The 19,772-nt window shown below is 43.3% G+C and overlaps 1 protein-coding gene across 1 annotated transcript in view; it reads right to left on the bottom strand.

Annotated features, from left to right (window-relative positions):
* Positions 1-19,772, bottom strand: part of MAN1C1 (mannosidase alpha class 1C member 1) — a 119,430-nt gene that overhangs the window by 52,761 nt on the left and 46,897 nt on the right. The window contains exons 3-4 of the mRNA XM_033956943.1: positions 14,971-15,067; positions 9,374-9,489 (exon numbers count right to left, since the gene is read on the bottom strand). Coding sequence (XP_033812834.1) covers positions 9,374-9,489; positions 14,971-15,067 — 213 coding nt within the window. The remainder of the gene's footprint in view (positions 1-9,373; positions 9,490-14,970; positions 15,068-19,772) is intronic.

The following is a 19,772-nucleotide window of genomic DNA, read 5'->3' as shown; positions in this document are numbered from 1 at the left end:
GTTATTCCTGTGCAGTTAGCCACACAGTATAGCATGCTAATGCAGAAGCATGATCGTAGTATAACTCACTCAGAGGTTGCAGCTGTTTCACTTTGGGCACAAGACTGTGGGAAAAGGTACACAGAAATTTTGTTTGAGGGCAAAGATCCTGAACCACAAACACAGCAACCAGTACTTCCTTCAGCAACAGAACTGGTGCCTAAGATGGAGGAGAGGGGTCTGAGTGGACCTATCTCTTTAGCATGTGGCTCTCCAACTGGGTCATTTGCTAATCCAGAGGGCTCTGTTAGGCTCACTATACACTCTCAGGCCCTAACTAAGACTTCAAAGCCCGTAGTACCAATGGCAGCCTCTCACTCTGAAATGACTGTGACATTTAACCCTAACTGTGCATTTTTCTCTGTCCTAGACATGACTAATGATTTTCGGAATTTGCCCCTTGCCTCTGAATGCCAGGACACAACAGTGCAGACAAAAGAAGACAAATCTAGCCTGCACCTGACTTCTGCACCACAGTGCCCACTCCTCCGAGTGCAGTGGGACCCAGGTGGCAGACATGTGGTCCAGGTCGGCCTGAATGGAACATGGACAAAGTTTGCTCTAAGTGACCTTGAGGTTGCTGCTAATTTAAAATGTTTTTTTCTTTTTCCTAGCAGCAGTTCGGATATAGCCATCCCAGACCAATTTTGGCACAAAGATATTTCTAGTGTTTTCCAAGGTTCCTCTTTATCACTGCAGAGATAAAGATGTTCCAAAGAAGATATTAGCTTTATGCCTTTTCTGAATATGAGATGGTTATGATATGCATTATTTATACTACTCAGGTGTTCATCTTTGCTGTGTTTTTCTATAACAATGTGTTTATTTGCAGAGTTAAATTCAGCCCTGAACACTTGACAGATGGAAGATTAATGCCGACGCCTCAAAATTTGTGTTTTATGTTGTCTGTGCTATGTGGTCTGTCTTTTGTCTATTTGTTTTAGTTTAGGGGGTACCCCAGGATACATAACATTGGCCATTTCTAGAGCTCTTTTCCCCAATTTTTTTTCACTAGCCCAATTGCGCAATGTTCTTTTTTCCCTATAATTTGCATATGCTAAATGTAGCTTAGTTAGGGGTTATATTTTTAAGAAAAGGTTTTATTCTATATCTATACCATGTTTATTCTATGCTCCTCATTAGATTCAGTACACATTTCTGACATAATTTTTTATGTATACATTCAGTACAGAATTATGGTTTCTCTGAATTGCCATAAGTTATATGCAGCACACAAAAACATATCTTTTTGGAATGTCTGATTAAGAACCTTAAGTACCTGATTATTGTCTGTCTTTTGCCATAACTATAACAAGTAAATGCATTAATATTGTTACATGTTGCCACATTCAGTACAGGCAACTAGTCTCTCTCTCTCTATGCATTCAGTACAGGCAACCTGGTTTCTCTCTCTCTACATTCAGTACAGGCAACATGTTTTCTCTTCCATTTTCTATCTCTTATTTGGATCACACTGGAGTACAGCTGCTGAATGATATCGGGACTAGAGAGTTGCGCGGGGACAGAAATCCCACCCGTCCCCACCCGTCCCCGCCAAAATCCCACCCATCCCCACCCGTCCCCATGAGGAATCCCTCCGTCCCCACCCGTCCCCGTGAGGAATCCCTCCGTCCCCACCCGTCCCCGCGAGGAATCCCCTCCGTCCCCACCCGTCCCCGCGAGGAATCCCCTCCGTCCCCACCCATCCCCGCGAGGAATCCCCTCCGTCACCATCCTTCCCTATAAACTTCAGAAATAGTTATTTTATTTAATTATGCTACTGAATTAAAGGCTCTGGTAGAGACCCATTTACAAATAAGCAAAGAGACTATTAATTTGGAAATATTAATTGGGAAGAATACATACTTTGTAAATGGGTTTCTACCAGAACCTCTAATGTAAATATAAAATATAAATACTCAGCTGATGAGAACCCACAAACTGTCAGCTGAGGACTTCCTTTGCAGTTGGCCTGGGGTCCCTTTTGCCAAGCTTGGCAGGCAGCAGTAGCGTCCCTGAGTCACAGATGCTGGCACCTCAGTGGCTCATGGATGCTGCCAGCGACTGCTGCGCTTGGTGGAGGGGAGTTCTGACCATCTCTAGAGGAGGTCCTCTGCTGGCGGTGCTTGGGGATCCCCACCAGTCACAGCAAGGGCCAACAAGTACTTCAACACTGTAGAAATAAAACCAGAAATGCATTTCCTTTTCTTTTGAACACAAAACAAAGATATCTGCCATATACATTTCCCAAGGCAGATGACTCTATGCAATGTCACCTCGGTAACAAAATACAAAAATAGACAAATACACCCCCTCCCTTTTTACTAAACCACAATAGTAGGTTTTAGCACAGGGAGTTACGCTGAATGCCTCGCGCTGCTCTCAATGCTCATAGGTTCCCTGCGCTAAAAAACAATATTGCGGTTTAGTAAAAGGGAGCCATAGTGCAAAATATAGACAGCAGATATAAATTCTCAAAACAGACACATTTTGATCACTAAATTGAAAATAAAATCATTTTTCCTATCTTTGCTGTTTGGTGATTTCATGAGTCTCTGGTTGCACTTTCTTCTTCTGACTGTGCATCCAATCTTTCTTCCTTTCTTTCAGCCTCCTGTATGTTTCCTCTCCTCCAGACCTCATTCTCTCCCCCAACTTTTTCTTTCTGTCTCCCTGTTCCCCCTTCTTTCTGTCTCTCTGTCTGCCCCCTTTCTTTCTTTCTCCGTGCCCTCCCCCAAGCCACTCGGTTTGCTGCCACCGCCATCGGGGAATAGTCCCCAAGCCACCGCTGTCCCAAGCTTTCCCTGCAGAAGCGTCGCGCTGACCAGCATTCCGCTCCCTGACTTCAATTCTGACGTAGGAGAGGAAGTTCCGGGCCAACAAGGCATTTCTCCTCATTCCATCCAGCCTGAGCCCCATCTCTCCTTGATCCAGCATTTCCCTTCTGTGTCTGTCAGAATTACCATTCCACCTATTTTCCAGCATCACCCTTCTTTGTGTCCATCTCACCTATATCCCTATCTCACCACTTTTTCAGAATCTTCATTTGTCTCTGTCCTTGTCTTTACCCCATATTCACCATTTGCCCTTTCAATGTCTTTATCTCCCCCCCCCACACACACTTTTTCAGCATTACTTCTATGTCTCTATTTCACCTCCTCTTCATGTCCCCTCTGTATCTCTATCCTTATTCAGAAGGTCCTGCTTACCCTTTCTCTTCTTTGTGTCACTATCTCCATTTTCAGCTTTCCCCCCTTTTCCTTTGTTAATGCACCCTGTAGCCAGAATCTTTCCACCCTCCCTCCACTCCGGCCCAACCCAGTATGAAATATTTCCTTTTGTTTCTCTCCCCTCTCTCTTCTCCTCCCTCACCCACGAGTCCTGCATCTGGCCCTCTCCCTTCTACCTGCACCTGGCAACACCCCCCTGCTCCGCGGCTCTCTTAAGCAACTCGTCAGCAGCGGTGATCAAGACAAGCTGCCGACATCGAGGCCTTCCCTCTACGAGTCCCGCCTTTGTGGAAAAAGGAAGTTGAAACAAGCGGGACTCGCAGAGGGTAGGCCCCGACGTCAGAAGCTGCTGCTGAGTTGCCGAAGAGAGCCGCAGGTAGAAGGGAGAGGGAGATAGGAAGGCTGTAGAAGCTCCGGAGCATGACACCGAACCCGGCCAGGATGATTTCTTTTTCAGGCTGCTGCTGCCGCTGCCATCCCCCACCCGAAATGACAAAAAACAGCCTAATGCCCGCGTCGGGAAATAGCCATGCTGAGCAGTGAGCTCAGCACGTACACAGATGAAAGCCTTGCTTGCTGATTGGTCCGGCGGCACGGTGGGGCGGGGCCGCCGGACCAATCAGCAAGCAAGGCTTTCATCTGTGTACGTGCTGAGCTCACTGCTCAACATGGCTATTTCCCGACACGACGCCAGATTTGTAATCTGCATGCTTGCATCGCCAGAATTTAGGTAGGTTGTTTTCATCCCCGTGGGAGTCCCGTGGGCAAGGGGGCGTCCCCGTGGGAGTCCCGTGGGTCAGGGGGGCATCCCCGTGGGAGTCCCGTGGGCCAGGGGGCGTCCCCGTGGGAGTCCCGTGGGCCAGGGGGGGAACCCGCGGGATCCCCGCGGGACCCGCGGGATCCCCGCGATCCCCGTTCCCGTGCAGACCTCTAATCGGGACTCTTTTCAAATCCCTCCCTGTATGCACAGACATCATTTCATCTCAAGGGCGAACACCACCAGTTTCCAGTGACTTGACTGATCCTGTGCAAACATCAGATCCTGTGCAAACATCCTTTCATTTCAAGTGTGAACCTCATCAGTTTAAAGAGACTGCCGGTTCTTGCTGGACTAATTCATCTTCATGCACCCTGACTGCAAAGACTTTTCCACACATGCTGTACACAATGTTTCCTGTTCATCGGATATAGCCACCTTCCTAAGAACGCTTTGCTGTACAATTCCTCCTATTTAACCTATTCTATGGACATTCCAGACTTTATTTCTTGTGCTGTACATCCACTACCTCTTGGAATGTGGAATGAGACATTCCACAAGCTGCTGAACTTTACTGAACTCCATACTTACATTGAACAACTTAAGAAAACTTCCAAAGAAGTGATTCATACTATCACTTTTTAAAATGGACAGATTGCACATTCCACAAGCTGCTGAACTTTACTGAACTCCATACTTACATTGAACAACTTAAGAAAACCTCCAAAGAAGTTAATCATACTATCACTTTTGAAAATGGACAGATTGCACAAACTGTAGAAAATTTGCTAAGAGACGCTCATGTCTCAGTTTGGGAACTTTTCTTTGGGTATTCGCCCACTGCAAACCACGTATTTAATGTTTTAATTCACCCTATCATTATCTTAATTATTGTACAAATTTTGTTATGTATTATTATGATTTTTCTTTGCTGTAAAGTGAAACACATGTACATTTCTTTACAACGCTTATCATACAAGCTTTCCTCTAACTTTTAAGGCAGTTATACATGTATTTCCAGTATCTTTTCTGACACTTGCTAATTTGGTCCTAATTTGGTTTTAATTTGGCATGGCCTATTGCATTACCATTACCAGGGTCAGATATAATATTATCCCATATCCCATACTTAGATACTCTCTCTTATGACATCTTGGTACCTTTATACCTGAACCTCCTGAAAAAGCTTCATCCATTATGCACCGTTCACTCGCTCAACGACGGGTAAGATATAGGCATACTGGGATCCCCGCCCAGATTATGGCCTATACGACCTAAGACAGAGGTTTGAACTCGTAATGGGAACTGTTTACAACCTATCTTCATAGCTTGGAGATTCTGCAAGACAGGGGACGTACTGTTGGAGGTAAGCGAGGGTACCACAAGCTTGCCCTCATTTCAAAGAATAAAAATAAAAAAATTATGGGAGATGTCAGCCTAGAGGCCTCTGGGAGATTATATCAATCTGACCCTGGCATGGGAAGGCAGATAGACCCTTAGTGCAGGGAAACTGTTTTAAGTAGCCCTGATTGATATATTTTAAGTTTCAAGTAGCCCTGATTGAATCATGGCTAGCTAAAAGGTGTTAATGTCTGATTAAGAGGGTGCTTAGGACAATGGTGCACAGATCAAGCCAGAGACTTAATCCCATCACCATGCTTACAGGTATCTCACCCTCCTTAGCAATTAAATTAACCATTGTCTCAAACAGTTTACAAATTCTAAACAGAAAGATACTGGGAGATACAATATTTTCTCTATTCAGAATAAGATTCCAAGGTATAAAAGCCTGCTCTCTGCTCTATCAAGTTAGCTCTCTCTTTGTCTATGGAGCTATCTCTTGGCTCTTTGCTCGGCACTCTGGTTCTGTCTTGGCTCTCCCTCTCTCTGTCTGTCCTTCCCTTTATCTATGGAACACGAAGCTTCCTAGAACTGCAAGCTTCTATGTCCCTCTCTGCCTCTGACCTCTGTAAGGCAGTGAGACTGCTTGCTCTCTGCTTAATTGTAATGCTTATAAATATTACTTTTCTGTAAGACTATTTCTATAATATATTCTTTATGCAAACACCCCTGGCTGTGCTTCTTATTTGATTCTATCCCTAATGAAACTTCTGTGAAGGAACTGAACCTGGGACCTGGCGTTTCACTTAACCCCTACCACCTAATATTGTGGGGGCCACTTTCAAACTGACAGACGTATGAGGAGAGACTGGAAGCCCTGAATATGTATACCCTAGAGGAAAGGAGAGACAGGGGAGATATGATTCAGACGTTCAAATACTTAAAGGGTATTAATGTAGAACAAAATCTTTTCCAGAGAAAGGAAAATGGTAAAACCAGAGGACATAATTTGAGGTTGAGGGGTGGTAGATTCAGGGGCAATGTTAGGAAATTCTACTTTACGGAGAGGGTGGTGGATGCCTGGAATGCACTCCCGAGAGAGGTGGTGGAGAGTAAAACTGTGACTGAATTCAAAGAAGCGTGGGATGAACACAGAGGATTTAGAATCAGAAAATAATATTAAATATTGAACTAAGGCCAGTACTGGGCAGACTTGCACGGTCTGTGTCTGTGTATGGCCGTTTGGTGGAGGATGGGCTGGGGAGGGCTTCAATGGTTGGGAGGGTGTAGATGGGCTGGAGTAAGTCTTAACAGAGATTTCGGCAATTGGAACCCAAGCATAGTACCGGGTAAAGCTTTGGATTCTAGCCCAGAAATAGCTAAGAAGAAAAAAAATAAAAAAATTTTTAAATTGAATCAGGTTGGGCAGACTGGATGGACCATTCGGGTCTTTATCTGCCGTCATCTACTATGTTACTATGTAAAGCTTTCTTCAAACCCAAAAACTTTCCAGCCTTGTCTTAAGGTAGTACACATTCCACATTTTCTCCTAGCTGCCATAACAGGAAAGGATCAGCTTGTTTCCATACTTTCAACAATGGGCTGCTCTGTTTCATCTATCTCCATATCATGTGCAAAGTCTTCATCAGCTAACTCAATGTCCTGCCCAAACACGGTTTCACCACTCTCTGTGACTTCTGTATCACCCACCTCTGCCCGGTCTGGTAGCCAGGAGGTAGACTGTGGCTTCTTAATGCCTTGAGCTGGCAATCTGTAAATTGCAACCAGCTGACTGGCTCTGGCTTGCTGGGTTGGGAGCCGGTATGTCCTCTGAGGCTGGTGCACCCACTGCTTCTAGAGCTGGCTCTCCTGCTTTGAGAAAGCTACTCCCTTTTCTCTCACTGCAGGAAGCTGATTAATCCTTCCTGCAGGTGTGTTGGTGTAGCCTGCTCTCACAGAGTTCCTCACCTGGCCTAAACCAATTTGGGACTGATTGGAAGTGGCTTGTATTCCAACCCTGCTCTTTCCTGCTCCTGGCTCTAGGCCTGCTGGGAAATGTAGTCTTTCCACTTGTTTCTTTATACCTTTCTTAGGTAAAGCTAAACCAGATCTGCCCGCTTTAGGCAGGGCTTTAGGAGGTTTCAGTGTTGGAAAGCTTGGCTTATAAGTGTTCCTAGGGGCTGCTTTGGGACTCTCCCTAGCCGGTTTAGGAATACTTGCAAGGGTTTTAACCCTATTTCCCTTCTCTGGCAAGGCTTCCTCACTAGGAACAGGGGCGACCCTGTGACAGTGTGCCGGCCCGGGTGCGTTGCTGGCTTCTGATATCGGCAGGAGGGGCTCAGGCAGGATACACCGCTGGACCACCAGGGAAAAGGTAGGTGGGGAGGGGTAAAAACTGTTATTAGTATGGGCTGGGGAAAAGCGTTGTAAAGTCGAACGGTCGCACAGGTCGTAAGTTGACGACGACCTGTAACTTTACAAACAGAAGGTCTTGCGTGAATTGAGGTTCTTCAAAGTCAAATTGAACTCAGAAGGGTTCTTATTCAAAGGCATCCCTAAAGAGGTGGCTTTTTAATTTCCCTTTGAATTTATCTAGGGTTTTTTCTTCCCTCACCTGGGTCGGTAATAGACTCCAAATTCGAGGGGTTGCGACTGAGAAGAGAGTGTTACGCCTAGTATTTATGGTTCTCAAAGATGGTATATTAAGAAGGTTTTTATCCTCTGATCTTAGGGTACGAAAGAGATTATAAGGGATAATCACTCTGTCCAAAAATAGTGGGGCCTTAACTAGTTGTACCTTAAAAGTTATTAAAGCTAGTTTGTAGGTGATTCTGTGGTTAATGGGTAACCAGTGGGCATTCTTTAGCAGGAGCGTAACGTGGTCAAATTTCCTTGTTCTTGTAATTATTTTTATTGCAGTATTTTGTATTATTTGCAATCTTCTAATTTCCTTTTGTGCAATTCCCTTGTAGAGTGAGTTGCAATAATCCAATTTGGATTATTGATGTAAGCTTTTTTTTTTTAGGTGATGGTGATTGCTAAAGGTGGGACGTACATTGAAAATAATCACTGGATGGCTCCCTATACCATATGCTTTTCTCCTGTCCTCATGTACAAACCTTTTGGTCTGCAATTTGGTCTATGATAACTAAAATATTTCATATTACCCTTTTACCTTTGACATATTAATTACTGGTTCTATTGCATTAACCTCTCCTCTCTCTGTATATCATGACCGCCTTCTGATAACCTTGATGTTTATAGCTATTAAGATTATTCTTCAAAACTGGAAAGACTCCTCAAAACTTGAATTTAATCACTGATGGAATTCTGTTTCCTTACATGTTAAATTTGAATGACATATCGCTGAAAGACATAACTCGATATCCACCTACACCAAAACCTGGGCTTTACTCCTGGAACATTGTAATTCTGACCTTTGATGTTCTTTGCTTTTTCATAAAATATCTCATTTATTTTCTTACCTCGCTATATATCTCATCTAACTTGTACTTCTACTGTACTGATTATATATGCATTTGATCCTGTATAGCAGTATTGGTTATATCCCTTGGACATTTCATTGCCATGAATCCATTCTACTGCACTTTAATATTCTTGGCTTGTGTTGTTTGCTTCTTCGTTTATGCTTCCCTTTTGGGAAGCATTGATACTATCTGTAACGTTCTTTACATATATATAAAACTCAATAAAATTGTTGAACTAAAAAAAAAAAAAAAGAAAATAATCAATTCAACTCTCTTCAGACAGGTGGGAAGGGGATGACAGGAGCTGTTTGCAAAAAGGGCAGGAAGACCACCCTGTCTCCTCAGACTCCAGATCGCAGACCCCTACCAACCCTCAAACCCCATTACACCTCCAACTGTGACCCTTGAACAAAAAAAAAGGTTTGCTCATTTCTGGCTTAAGCAGCCAAGTGCTGACATCAAGAATCCTCTTTGTTCTTGTAAAGCAGACCTCCCTATCATTCCCAGCATAAACTCACCACATTCAGATCAAGACCCTTTTCCACCCATTCCTTCGCCTCCTGGAACTCCTCTTTAAGCTCCATGACGTAAAGGGTATCTAATGCATCCACGATGGTAGCACCTCGAAGTCCCCCTGTATTGCAAAAATTAAAAGGATTTAAGGCCATACAATGATAACTAGACCTTTCACTTTTATCTTTCTGTCCAAATGATTGCACCAAAGCGTTGATGTCATTTCATGCCATCGGCCTTGAAAAGATCTCGCAAACAACAAGATATACAAATAAAAATCTGTACCCTCGTTCTAAGCCTTTCAGGTTTATGACAAAAATAGAGTTATAAAATAAAATGAAATGCACTCGGGGGCGGCCATCTTGATTTCCAACAGCCACAAGCTCCTTTAATGCAGCAGTACAGCAAACCAAAATCATGCCCTGTGTGACGTGCCACTTGGTGCCCAATGCACACCAGCTAAGGAGAGACATTTTAGCACCCCCAATTCCCTTGCACAACCCTTGGTATAGCCCTGATTTGATGCAGGTGGTGTCACTGTGCACAGAATTGGAAGGGATCATTTTTAAAATCAAGCATGAAAAGTTAGACCACTGGATATAATAGTAGCTTTGGACAGACAGGGAAAATGCTTGAGTAGCTGAATGTAAACCACATGAGTATATAAATATATAAATGTTTGGTCATATTATATTTTTACCATGCTTTGTAAATTTTGTTTTACCATCTTTGTCAGACTTGCCCCAGGTACATTAGAAAGATTGTGAGAGGGAAAAATGCTTGAGTACCTGAATAAATTCATGTAAACCGTTTTGAGCTTCCCTGGGAGAACAGTATGGAAAATTGAATAAATAAATAATGTGAAGAGTTTTAGCCTCTGATAACCAGAGCTGGTAGTATGACATCATAATGCCTCATTCCACCAATGCCTAAGAGCCAACCTCATCAGTGATGTCACAATGGCTTTTACTACATTTTGATTTCTAGAATGGCCCAGTGGTTAAAGCTATAGCCTCAGCATGCTGGGATTTTGGGTTCAAACCCACACTGCTCCTTGTGACCCTGGGCAAGCCACTTAATTCTCTCCCCCCCCTCACATTGCCCCAGGTACATTAGACAGACAGGGAAAAATGCTTGAGTACCTGAATTAATTCATGTAAACCATTCTGAGCTCCCCTGGGAGAACAGTACAGAAAAGTGAATAAAAATATAAAATTCTGGACATGGATAACAGAAGCTGCACTTGAGTCAGGGGACTATATCAAGGCGTTCTACATTTCAGAGGAATGAATCTGTTGCTGGCAGTTCCTATATTTTCAAAGACCATATTCTTACTGTAAATACAAAAATCTGGAAGCTAGAGGCTTTCAGACTTGAAAAGATGAGCCCAAGAGAATTCTAGTGGTCTCCCAGTTCTTTCTTCACAATGGGCCTGCCTGGTCAGGACTGTCGACACTGAATGTAAAAGCGCATCTCATGATTACACAGCTGCAAATCTACTTATTGGATTTATTAAACCACTGGACCCTGAAGTTTTTGATCGGTGGTTATTATTATTATTATTATTAAAAAAAAAAAAAAGACCATAGCACCAGTCAAAATTACTTTTTTTTGTGTGTCTGCCATAGGGGAATTTTTATTGATAGTCCATAAGGAAATTTATTTATTTTATTTTAAATATTTATAATCCGTTTAAAATCTAAGCAGCTCACAATAAAACATTCATAATATCGATAAACAAGACATAACTTCTAAATGAGCTAAAACCAGAATAAAACAATCAAATTCAATAAAAACAGGGAAATCCTCCCTTCTTATTTAATCTCAATCTCTTCTTCAGCAACTGATTACACATCTTAGAGTCTTTAAGAATTTCCAATATCAATAAAAGGCTTGAACAAAAAAAAAAAAATGCATTTTAAGCAATGTTCTGTACAACTACAGAATCTCAGTACAAAGTGCCGGGTTTTGAAAAGCTGTCCAGACCCCTAGACATGTCCAGGGAAATCTGGACATCTAGTAACCATACATACCATTCTCCGCTCTTAACGATTTATTCGGTCTTTACAAAGTCAAGCAATCTGGTAAAATGTGAAGAAAACTGCCAACATCCGTGAGCAACTCCGACTTGGCAAGAAAACCTTCCTGACACCACATACGATGATCGCTTTAAATCAACACTTTCCCTTACAGCAGGGGTGTCAAAGTCCCTCCTCGAGGGACGCAATTCAGTCGGGTTTTCAGGATTTCCCCAATGAATATGCATGAGATCTATTAGCATACAATGAAAGCAGTGCATGCAAATAGATCGCATGCATATTCATTGGGGAAATCCTGAAAACCCAACCGGGTTGCGGCCCTTGAGGAGGGACTTTGACATCCCAGCCTTACAGCAACAGCCACCACCGTCCTTGTAAAAACAACTTGTCCAGTTTTACTTCAGACTTATTTAATATCATACCCGGAACTACATCCATAGACAATAATTTGCCTCAGTGTTTTTCCAGGCTTCAAAGATAAATGTCAGCGTCTACCCTCATTCATCACTACCGTATGCATCTCAGGAGTCTGTGTCTCGGCGCGCTGCATGCGACTGTACCTCTTAATGTCTTTTTTTCATATTCCATGTAGCTATAGAGAGTGGCGTGCGATTTATAGAGCCCCTGGAAAATCTCATACCATCAGCACACAGCGTGCTGCAGTGGGATGTATTAAGAGAAAATAAAATTGACAAAGGATTCCACTTTAAAGAAGATGGAGAATAAAAACCGCAGGGGCAGAAAGCGAAAGGTGGTGGAAGTGCCCGAAGGGGAGTCTTAAAGGATTAATAAACAACGGCTGTAATTAAAGATGACAGGGCCCTGAAGAGACACAGTATGTCTAGAAGTGCTGAAGTCTGCAAGGATGAACGGAGGAAGCTACAAAGGGCTTGCAGGGTTGAATCCTGGGCCGTGAACTGATGGATTTTGTGAGTCCAGAAGCAGGCCACCAGCTGTGCAGAAGGAAGACCAGGAAGGGCTCCGAGCCCTCGCCAAGAGAAGACGTGTCAACACAAGGACTCAACGAGCTCTTTTTTCTCTTTCTCATCCTGTGCTCAGCTCAACCTGAAGTGACCCTTGTTGGGTTGCATCTTTCTCTTAACTGACATCCTCCTCCAGTTCAAGCTAACCCTGTTGCTGCCGTGACAGTCCTCAGTCAGAAGCCATGGACCAAGGCTTCCTCAAAATCCCTGGGATCCCAAATCCAGCCACAAGATGTGGCCACTTCCCCTAAACGCTGCCTCTGCATCTCCCAACACAGACTGGCCCGAGGAGTGCAAGATTGGATCTGAAAGGCCACTGAATCACCACCTCAGCCCTTCAACCAGGCACCTAATCTCAACCAAGACCTGGAATAATCAATGCAAAAGCAGAGGCAGTAAAATCCACAGCCTTCTAGGTCTACCGCTTTATACCAATAAGATCTGGGCTTCCAAATACTTGTACATGCAACCTGAGATATTTTCTGGTATCACAGCAATCTTTACAATTAGCTTTTCCTTACCAGGCAGTTCGATTTTGGTCTTCCTTACTGATTGCAATAAGGATTGAACCTATGCATTTATTTTTTCCAGAAAAGATTGAAGACTTATTTGTTTCAGAAGCTGAATTTGTAACTCTGACTGAATGATTTCTGTAGATCAGTTCTAATTGTTAGTCCACTTTGAACTAAAGTACCATGTCGCATCACACCCCATTAAATTTAAAGGGAGCCTCAACAATTTACAGAGAAAAAACATAAAATCAATCATATTTTAAATCTGAAAACTCTGAAATATGACAAGGGCAAGAATCATAAAGGAAGATTATAAAAAGACTCAGGTTTGTAGAGAAGAACAGAGATGCAGCAGAGTCCCACACTGACTGAAGCAGAGGGGAAACCTTTCTAACATAACTTATAAGAACATAAGAGATGCCGCTGCTGGGTCAGACCAGTGGTCCATCATGCCCAGCAGTCCGCTCATGCGGCGGCCCTTTTGGTAAAAGACCAGCGCCCTAACTGAGACTAGCCCTACCAGTGTATGTCCTTGTTCAGTAGGAACTTGTCTAACTTTGTCTTGAATCCCTGGAGGGTGTTTTCCCCTATGACAGCCTCCGGGAGAGCGTTCCAGTTTTCCACCACTCTCTGGGTTTGTACGGAATCTATCCCCTTTCAACTTTAAAGAGTGCCCTCTCGTTCTCCCTACCCAAAAGAAACATTGCCCTCTCAATTCGAGGTGGGCTGGATGTTGGCAAACAGTGAAGGGGGGATGGTGTTGGAGAGAGGAAATAATTAAAGGAAGTCAAAGTCGGTGACAACAGCTGGAGAGAAGGCTGAAGGACAGAGGACTTTTGCTTCCTCAGTGAAGCATCCTTCCTATGCACTGGATTAAGCCATATAGCCGGGTTTCTATACAGTCCGCAAAGAGTTACTGCCCAGGGCTTTCCATGCATTAATTCTTACTTAGAATGAGAGAATGTTCTCAATCAAAACACACTTTTGCTTTTTGAGAATATAGTTTATACTTTATTTAAAATTTGATAAAACGCTTTACAATATATTTCAAAGCATTGTACAATTAAAATCAAAAATAAAATAATGAGCAAAGACAATACTAAGGAGGAAGAGAGGAATAAAACAAAAGGGAAGTGTGGGGAAAAAAATTAAAAACAGAGGGAAAGGATAAGGAAGAGTTTTAAAATTGATGAAAGATAAAGGTGAATTAAGATTGTATAAAATACATCAAAATTGAATCAGATACATTAATCATATGCATCTTTAAAAAGGAAACATTTTAAGCTGCTCTTAAATTTAACCAAATTTCATTCTACTCTTAAACGTAAAGGTAGTAGTTCCAAATAGTGGGTGCTTTTATGGAGAAAATGTATGAGCGATGAGTACTGATTATTTTTAAAGATGGAACATTAAGGGTAAATTGTGATGAGGATCTTTAGATTCTAGGGGAATCATATGGAATAAGTAGTCTGTCAATGAATGCTGGTGCATTAGTCTGCTGGGTCTTGAAAGGAAGGAGGGCAATTTTATAGATGATCCGATGATGAATGGGAAGCCAGTGGGCATTTTTCAACAGAGGAGTAACATGATCAGATTTTTTTGAGTTAGTGATAATTTTTATTGCTGTATTATGTACTAGTTGAAGGCGTCTAATGTCCTTTTGGTATAAACCTTTATATAATGAATTACAGTAATCAATTTTAGATATTATAAGAGAATGAATTAAAATCTGGAGAGATTTAAGATCAAGGAGAGGAACTAAAGATCTTATCATCCTTAACTTATAGAAACGGTTTTTGATGAGAGCACTAATTTGTGGATGATAGGTAAGATTATTATCAATGAGAATTCCTAGGATTTTTACTGTTGAGTTAGAGTCTAATGGAATTTGATCGATAGAAATTGGTGATACTAAGTGCTGACCATCCTTCTAAGAAAAAAGAATGGTGTTGGATTTTGTGATACTTAAAGATAGCATATTTGATGTTAACCAGTCATGTACTTTTTTTTGGGGGGGGGAGGAAGAAAAGATACATTTCTGCAAGCCAAATTGCTTCACAGAACTTACCAAACATATTCCCGACGTGCCCGTTTTTCGTTAATGGTCTCAGTTCGTTCTTCCCCCAGGCGTAGCGCTTGTAGTTATCCCAGGCAAACCGCATCATCTGCAGCCAAAGGGAGAAGAGCATTAAATGCGGATGCGCAGAAAAAGTCAGAGTCCCTTGGCTCCTCTCCAAAGGTAAGTTTATGACGGTCAGTGTCTGGCGGCGCCAACAGAAAGACCCGACACAGCCGTGTTTCGGCAAGAAAATGCCTGCATCCGAGGTCAAGTATTTCAGGATCAATTAGGCACAAACACAATGTCTCTTAAATGCAGTTAAGAAAAGTTGTGTTTGTACCTAATTGATCCTGAAACATTTGACCCCCCGATGTAGGCATTTTCATGCCGAAACACAGCAGTGTTGGGTCTTTCTATTTCCGCCGCTAGACTCTGGAAATAATAAACTTACCTTTGGATCTACAACTTCGGTCTTTCGCCTTGCTTTTGGTAGTTCCTACCATCCTATCCATCTTGCAGCTTCCTGTACCACCTTTGATTTGTAGAAGGTTTGATCAAACACGAAATTCAAATGAACCCTACAAATTTCACATTACAGAGCATAAACATTTTTAAAGCAGAGTGAGAAAAGAGGTACTAGATTAAAGTTCCTGCTGAAATATAGCACCATTGGCCACAATCCTACTACTACCACTATTTATTATTTCTAAAGCGCTGAAAGGTGTACGCAGCGCTATACATTTTAACATACAATAGATCATTGGTCTCAAACATGCGGCCCGCCAGGTACTATTTTGAGGCCCTCGGTATGTTTATCATAATCACAAAAGTAAAATAAAAGTTTCTTGATCATATGTCTCTTTAGCTATAAATGTCAATATTATTAGCCAAAAGGAAAGATTTATAAACTATAAAGGGTTTTACCTCATGCAAAATTGTCATTTCTTTAATAAGATATTAACTATTTTTTTCTGAGGCCCTCCAAGTACCTGCAAATCCAAAATGTGGCCCTGCAAAGGGTTTGAGTTGGAGACCACTGCAATAGACTGTCCCTGCCCAGAAGAGCTTACAATCTAATTTAGACAGGACATTTCGAGGTTGGGGAGATTATGGTAGAGGAAATGACAGCAGTGAGTAGGAGTTAGGAGTTGAAAACAGATTCAAAAAAGTGGGCTTTTAGCTTGGATTTGAACGCTACTACCCCTGGAAGATTCATGAAAGCTACTCATGATATCTTTCTGGCAAGGGGAAAGGAACTTGTATACTGCCTTTTTTGTAGTTATGCAGCCACACTCAAAACAGTTTACATACAGGAACTTCAAGCATTTTCCCTGTCTGTCCTGGCGGGTTCACAAGCTATCTAATGCAGTGTTCTTCAACCGTTTTACACCCGTGGACCGGCAGAAATAAAATAATTATTTTGTGGACCGGCAAACTACTAGGACTAAAATTTAAAAACCCCGTTTACGCCCCATCTCCGCGAGCTCGGTCCCCGCAAACCATCTGATCCCATCTGCACAAGCCGCAATTATGATTTTATATTGAACGTATTTTATTAAAGTATAAAAAGAAACAATATTCTGAACAATTGTGATTTTAAAAATACAAATATACAGAGCACGGACCAACAAAACCCCTGTCTCCCCTCCCCTTCACATATATCCCCTCTACTATCAAGAAAACTGAACAAGCCAAGTTATTATAGAATGCTACATAGAAATATCATGCTAACAGAATACTGCAGTCCCCAGTTATGTCTCTAGCAGGATATATATTTCAAATCTGATATATTCTAATGACAAAATAGAAATAAAATTATTTTTTTCTACCTTTTGCTGTCTCTGGTTTCTACTTTCATCTTCTTTTCACTCTTTTCCTTCCAGCATCTGCCCGTTCCATCCAATGTCTGCCCTCTCCCCCTTCCATATGTATCTGACTTATTTCTATTCCCCTCTTCCCTGTCCATCCAGCCTGTTCCTCCTCTCTCCTTTTTACATCATTCATTCCAGCTTCACTGCCTTCTTCATTTTTATCTCTCCTACACCAGATCTAGCATCTTTATCCCTCTCTCATTTCTCTGCTACCCCCCTTTCCAGCATCAATGTCTCTCTACTTTCTCATTCCTCTCTCCCCTTTCCCTCATCTGATTTCTCCATTCCACCCTGACCCCCTTCCCCTCCTGTAATCTCCCTGCCAGCTGTTTTCTTCCTTTTTTCTTTCTCCCTTCCCTCCTTCCTTTTTTTCCTTCTCCCTTCCCTCCTCCCTCTATCCAACATTAACGCTCTTCCCATCCCTTTCCCTCCTCCCCTCCCAGCAGAATCTCTCCTTTCCATTCCCTCTTCCCTCTATCCAACATTAACTCTCTTCCCATCCCTTTCCCTCCTCCCCTTCCAGCAGCATCTCTCCTTCTCCCTTCCCTCCTCCCTCTATCCAACATTAACTCTCTTCTCTTCCCATCTCTTTCCCTCCTCCCCTCCCAGCAGCATCTCTCCTTCTAACTCTCTCCAAGTCCAGTAACAGCTCTCCCTTTATCCATCAGCTTCCCTGCCTCCTGCAGTGGCTGTCTCCCCTTCCAGCAGCTCTCAGTACTTAACTGCAGGAAGTTGCCGGTAAATCACTGCCCTGGCAAGTAGGAGAGCTGGTGGGAGGTGAGGAAGTCACTGTGAAGGCTCCCCAGGATCTTGCTCGCACACGCTGACCATCTCCCTCCACCTGCACCTGAATCTGCAGCTCTCTCCGCGGCCCTCTTCAGCAACTCGGCAGGGGCAGTGATCAAGACAGGCTGCCACGTCGGGACCTTCACTCTCTGAGTCCCGCCTATTTTGTTTCAACTTCCTGTTTCCGAACAGGCGAGACTCAGAGAGGGAAGGCCCCGACGTCAGCAGCCTGTCTTAATCGCCTGAGGCTGGGAGGAACATTAGTGAGCAGGAACCGCAGTCGGCAGGAAATTTAACTGCCGACTTGATCTCGCCGGCCCTGCGCGGACTGGCAGAAATTTTCTGCGGACCGACACCGGTCCGCGGACCGGCGGTTGAAGAACTGTGATCTAATGCACTGTTCTTCAACCGCCGGTCCGCAGGAAATTTCTGCCGGTCTGCGGAGGGCCGGCAAGATTGCTGCTGCTGTTGCTAAACCCAAAAGGAAATCTTCTTTCCGACGTCAATTCTGACGTCGGAGAGGATGTTCTGGGCTAGCCAATCGCTGCCTGGCTGGCCCAGAACAGGGCTCCGACGTCAGAATTGACATCGAAAAGAAGATTTCCTGTTGGGTTTAGCAGCAACAGTAGCAGGGTGGTAAGAGCAGGGGACAGGAAGGAGGGAGGCTTTTTTTTTTTTTTGCCGGGAAGGAGGTAGTCAGGCAAGCAGGCTGGCTTCGGGGGTGGGGGTGGGACAAAGTGTGGAAGGCAGTGAGAGGGACATAGGAAGGAGGCACTGGGGGCACTAAAGACAGGAAGGGGCACTAAGGACATGGGAAGGAGGCACCGGGGGCACTAAAGACATGGGAAGGGGGCACCGGGGGCACTAAGGACATAGGAAGGAAAGAGGGAGGGAATAGAAAGGGACAATTCTTGGGCTTGAGTGCAGAAAGAAAGGATACACAGACAGAAGGAAACGCAACCAGAAAGACTCACAAAATCACCAGACAGCAAAGGTAGGAAAAATGATTTTATTTTCAATTTAGTGATCAAAACGTGTCAGTTTTGAGAATTTATATCTGCTGTCTATATTTTGCACTATATTTGTCTATTTTTCTAAAGTTACTGAGGTGACCGAGCTCGCGGAGATGGGGCGGAAGCGGGGTTTTAAAATTTTAGTCCTAGTAGTGTGCCGGTCCACAAAATAATTCTTTATTTCTGCCGGTCCACGGGTGTAAAAAGGTTGAAAAACACTGATCTAATGCACCTGGTGCAGTGGAGGATTGAGTGATTTGCCTAGGGTCAAAAGGAGCACAACCAACAACCTCAGGATGCTGAGGTTGTAGCTCTAACCACAGCGCCACACTCCCCTCCAAAAGGTTGGAACTGTGATGTATATTGTTACTCATTTTTACTAAGTTAACGGTACAGTTATCCAGAGTCAAATCGTGCCTTAATCTTGGTGATCCCATAGATACTGAAGCTTTTAAGAGCTCCATGATGATTGTGATGGTCAGGAGTAGTGTTTAGATGGCTACTCTAGTCGGGAAGTAAGTCCATTGCCAGGCAGTCTTCTATGGGTTTGTGCCCATAAAATGGCAGACAGATTAGGATCAATGATGCATATTTTATTCCACCTTGTTCGAAAGACTGGATGGACCAAATAGGTCTTCACCTGCCATTTTTTTTACTAAGTTACTGTGCACATATTGGGCCTCTAATGTTTGCAAATGTTACTCGCACCTAGTTCCTGTGGATTTCTTGAAAACCTGACTGGCTGTGAGATAATGGGGTTTGGGCAGCCTGGGTCTGAGCCACTTTGCAGTCTTTGGACTCTTCCACCATACTATAAACATAGAAACATGACGGCAGATAAAGGCCAAATGGCCCATCCAGTTTGCCTATCTGCAGCTTCCACAATCTCCTCCTCTCCCTCTTAACATTTGCATCTCCTCTTCCTATAGGCTAAGGCTCTTTACACCTGCATTGTGAGGTCATAGAAACATAGAAACATGATGGCAGATAAAGACCAAATGGCCCATCCAGTCTGCCCAACTGCAGTAACCATTATCTCCTCCTCTCCCTACGAGATCCCACATTCTTGTCCCAAGCTTTCTTGAAATCAGACAGTCTTTGTCTTCACCACCTCAGAGCGAGTTCAATAGTGTTTGGCAAC

This window comes from Geotrypetes seraphini, chromosome 8, assembly GCF_902459505.1.
Source record: "Geotrypetes seraphini chromosome 8, aGeoSer1.1, whole genome shotgun sequence".
NCBI lineage: Eukaryota > Metazoa > Chordata > Amphibia > Gymnophiona > Dermophiidae > Geotrypetes > Geotrypetes seraphini.
Note: the sequence above shows the minus strand (reverse complement) of the source record. Positions and strands in the feature narration are given on the sequence as shown.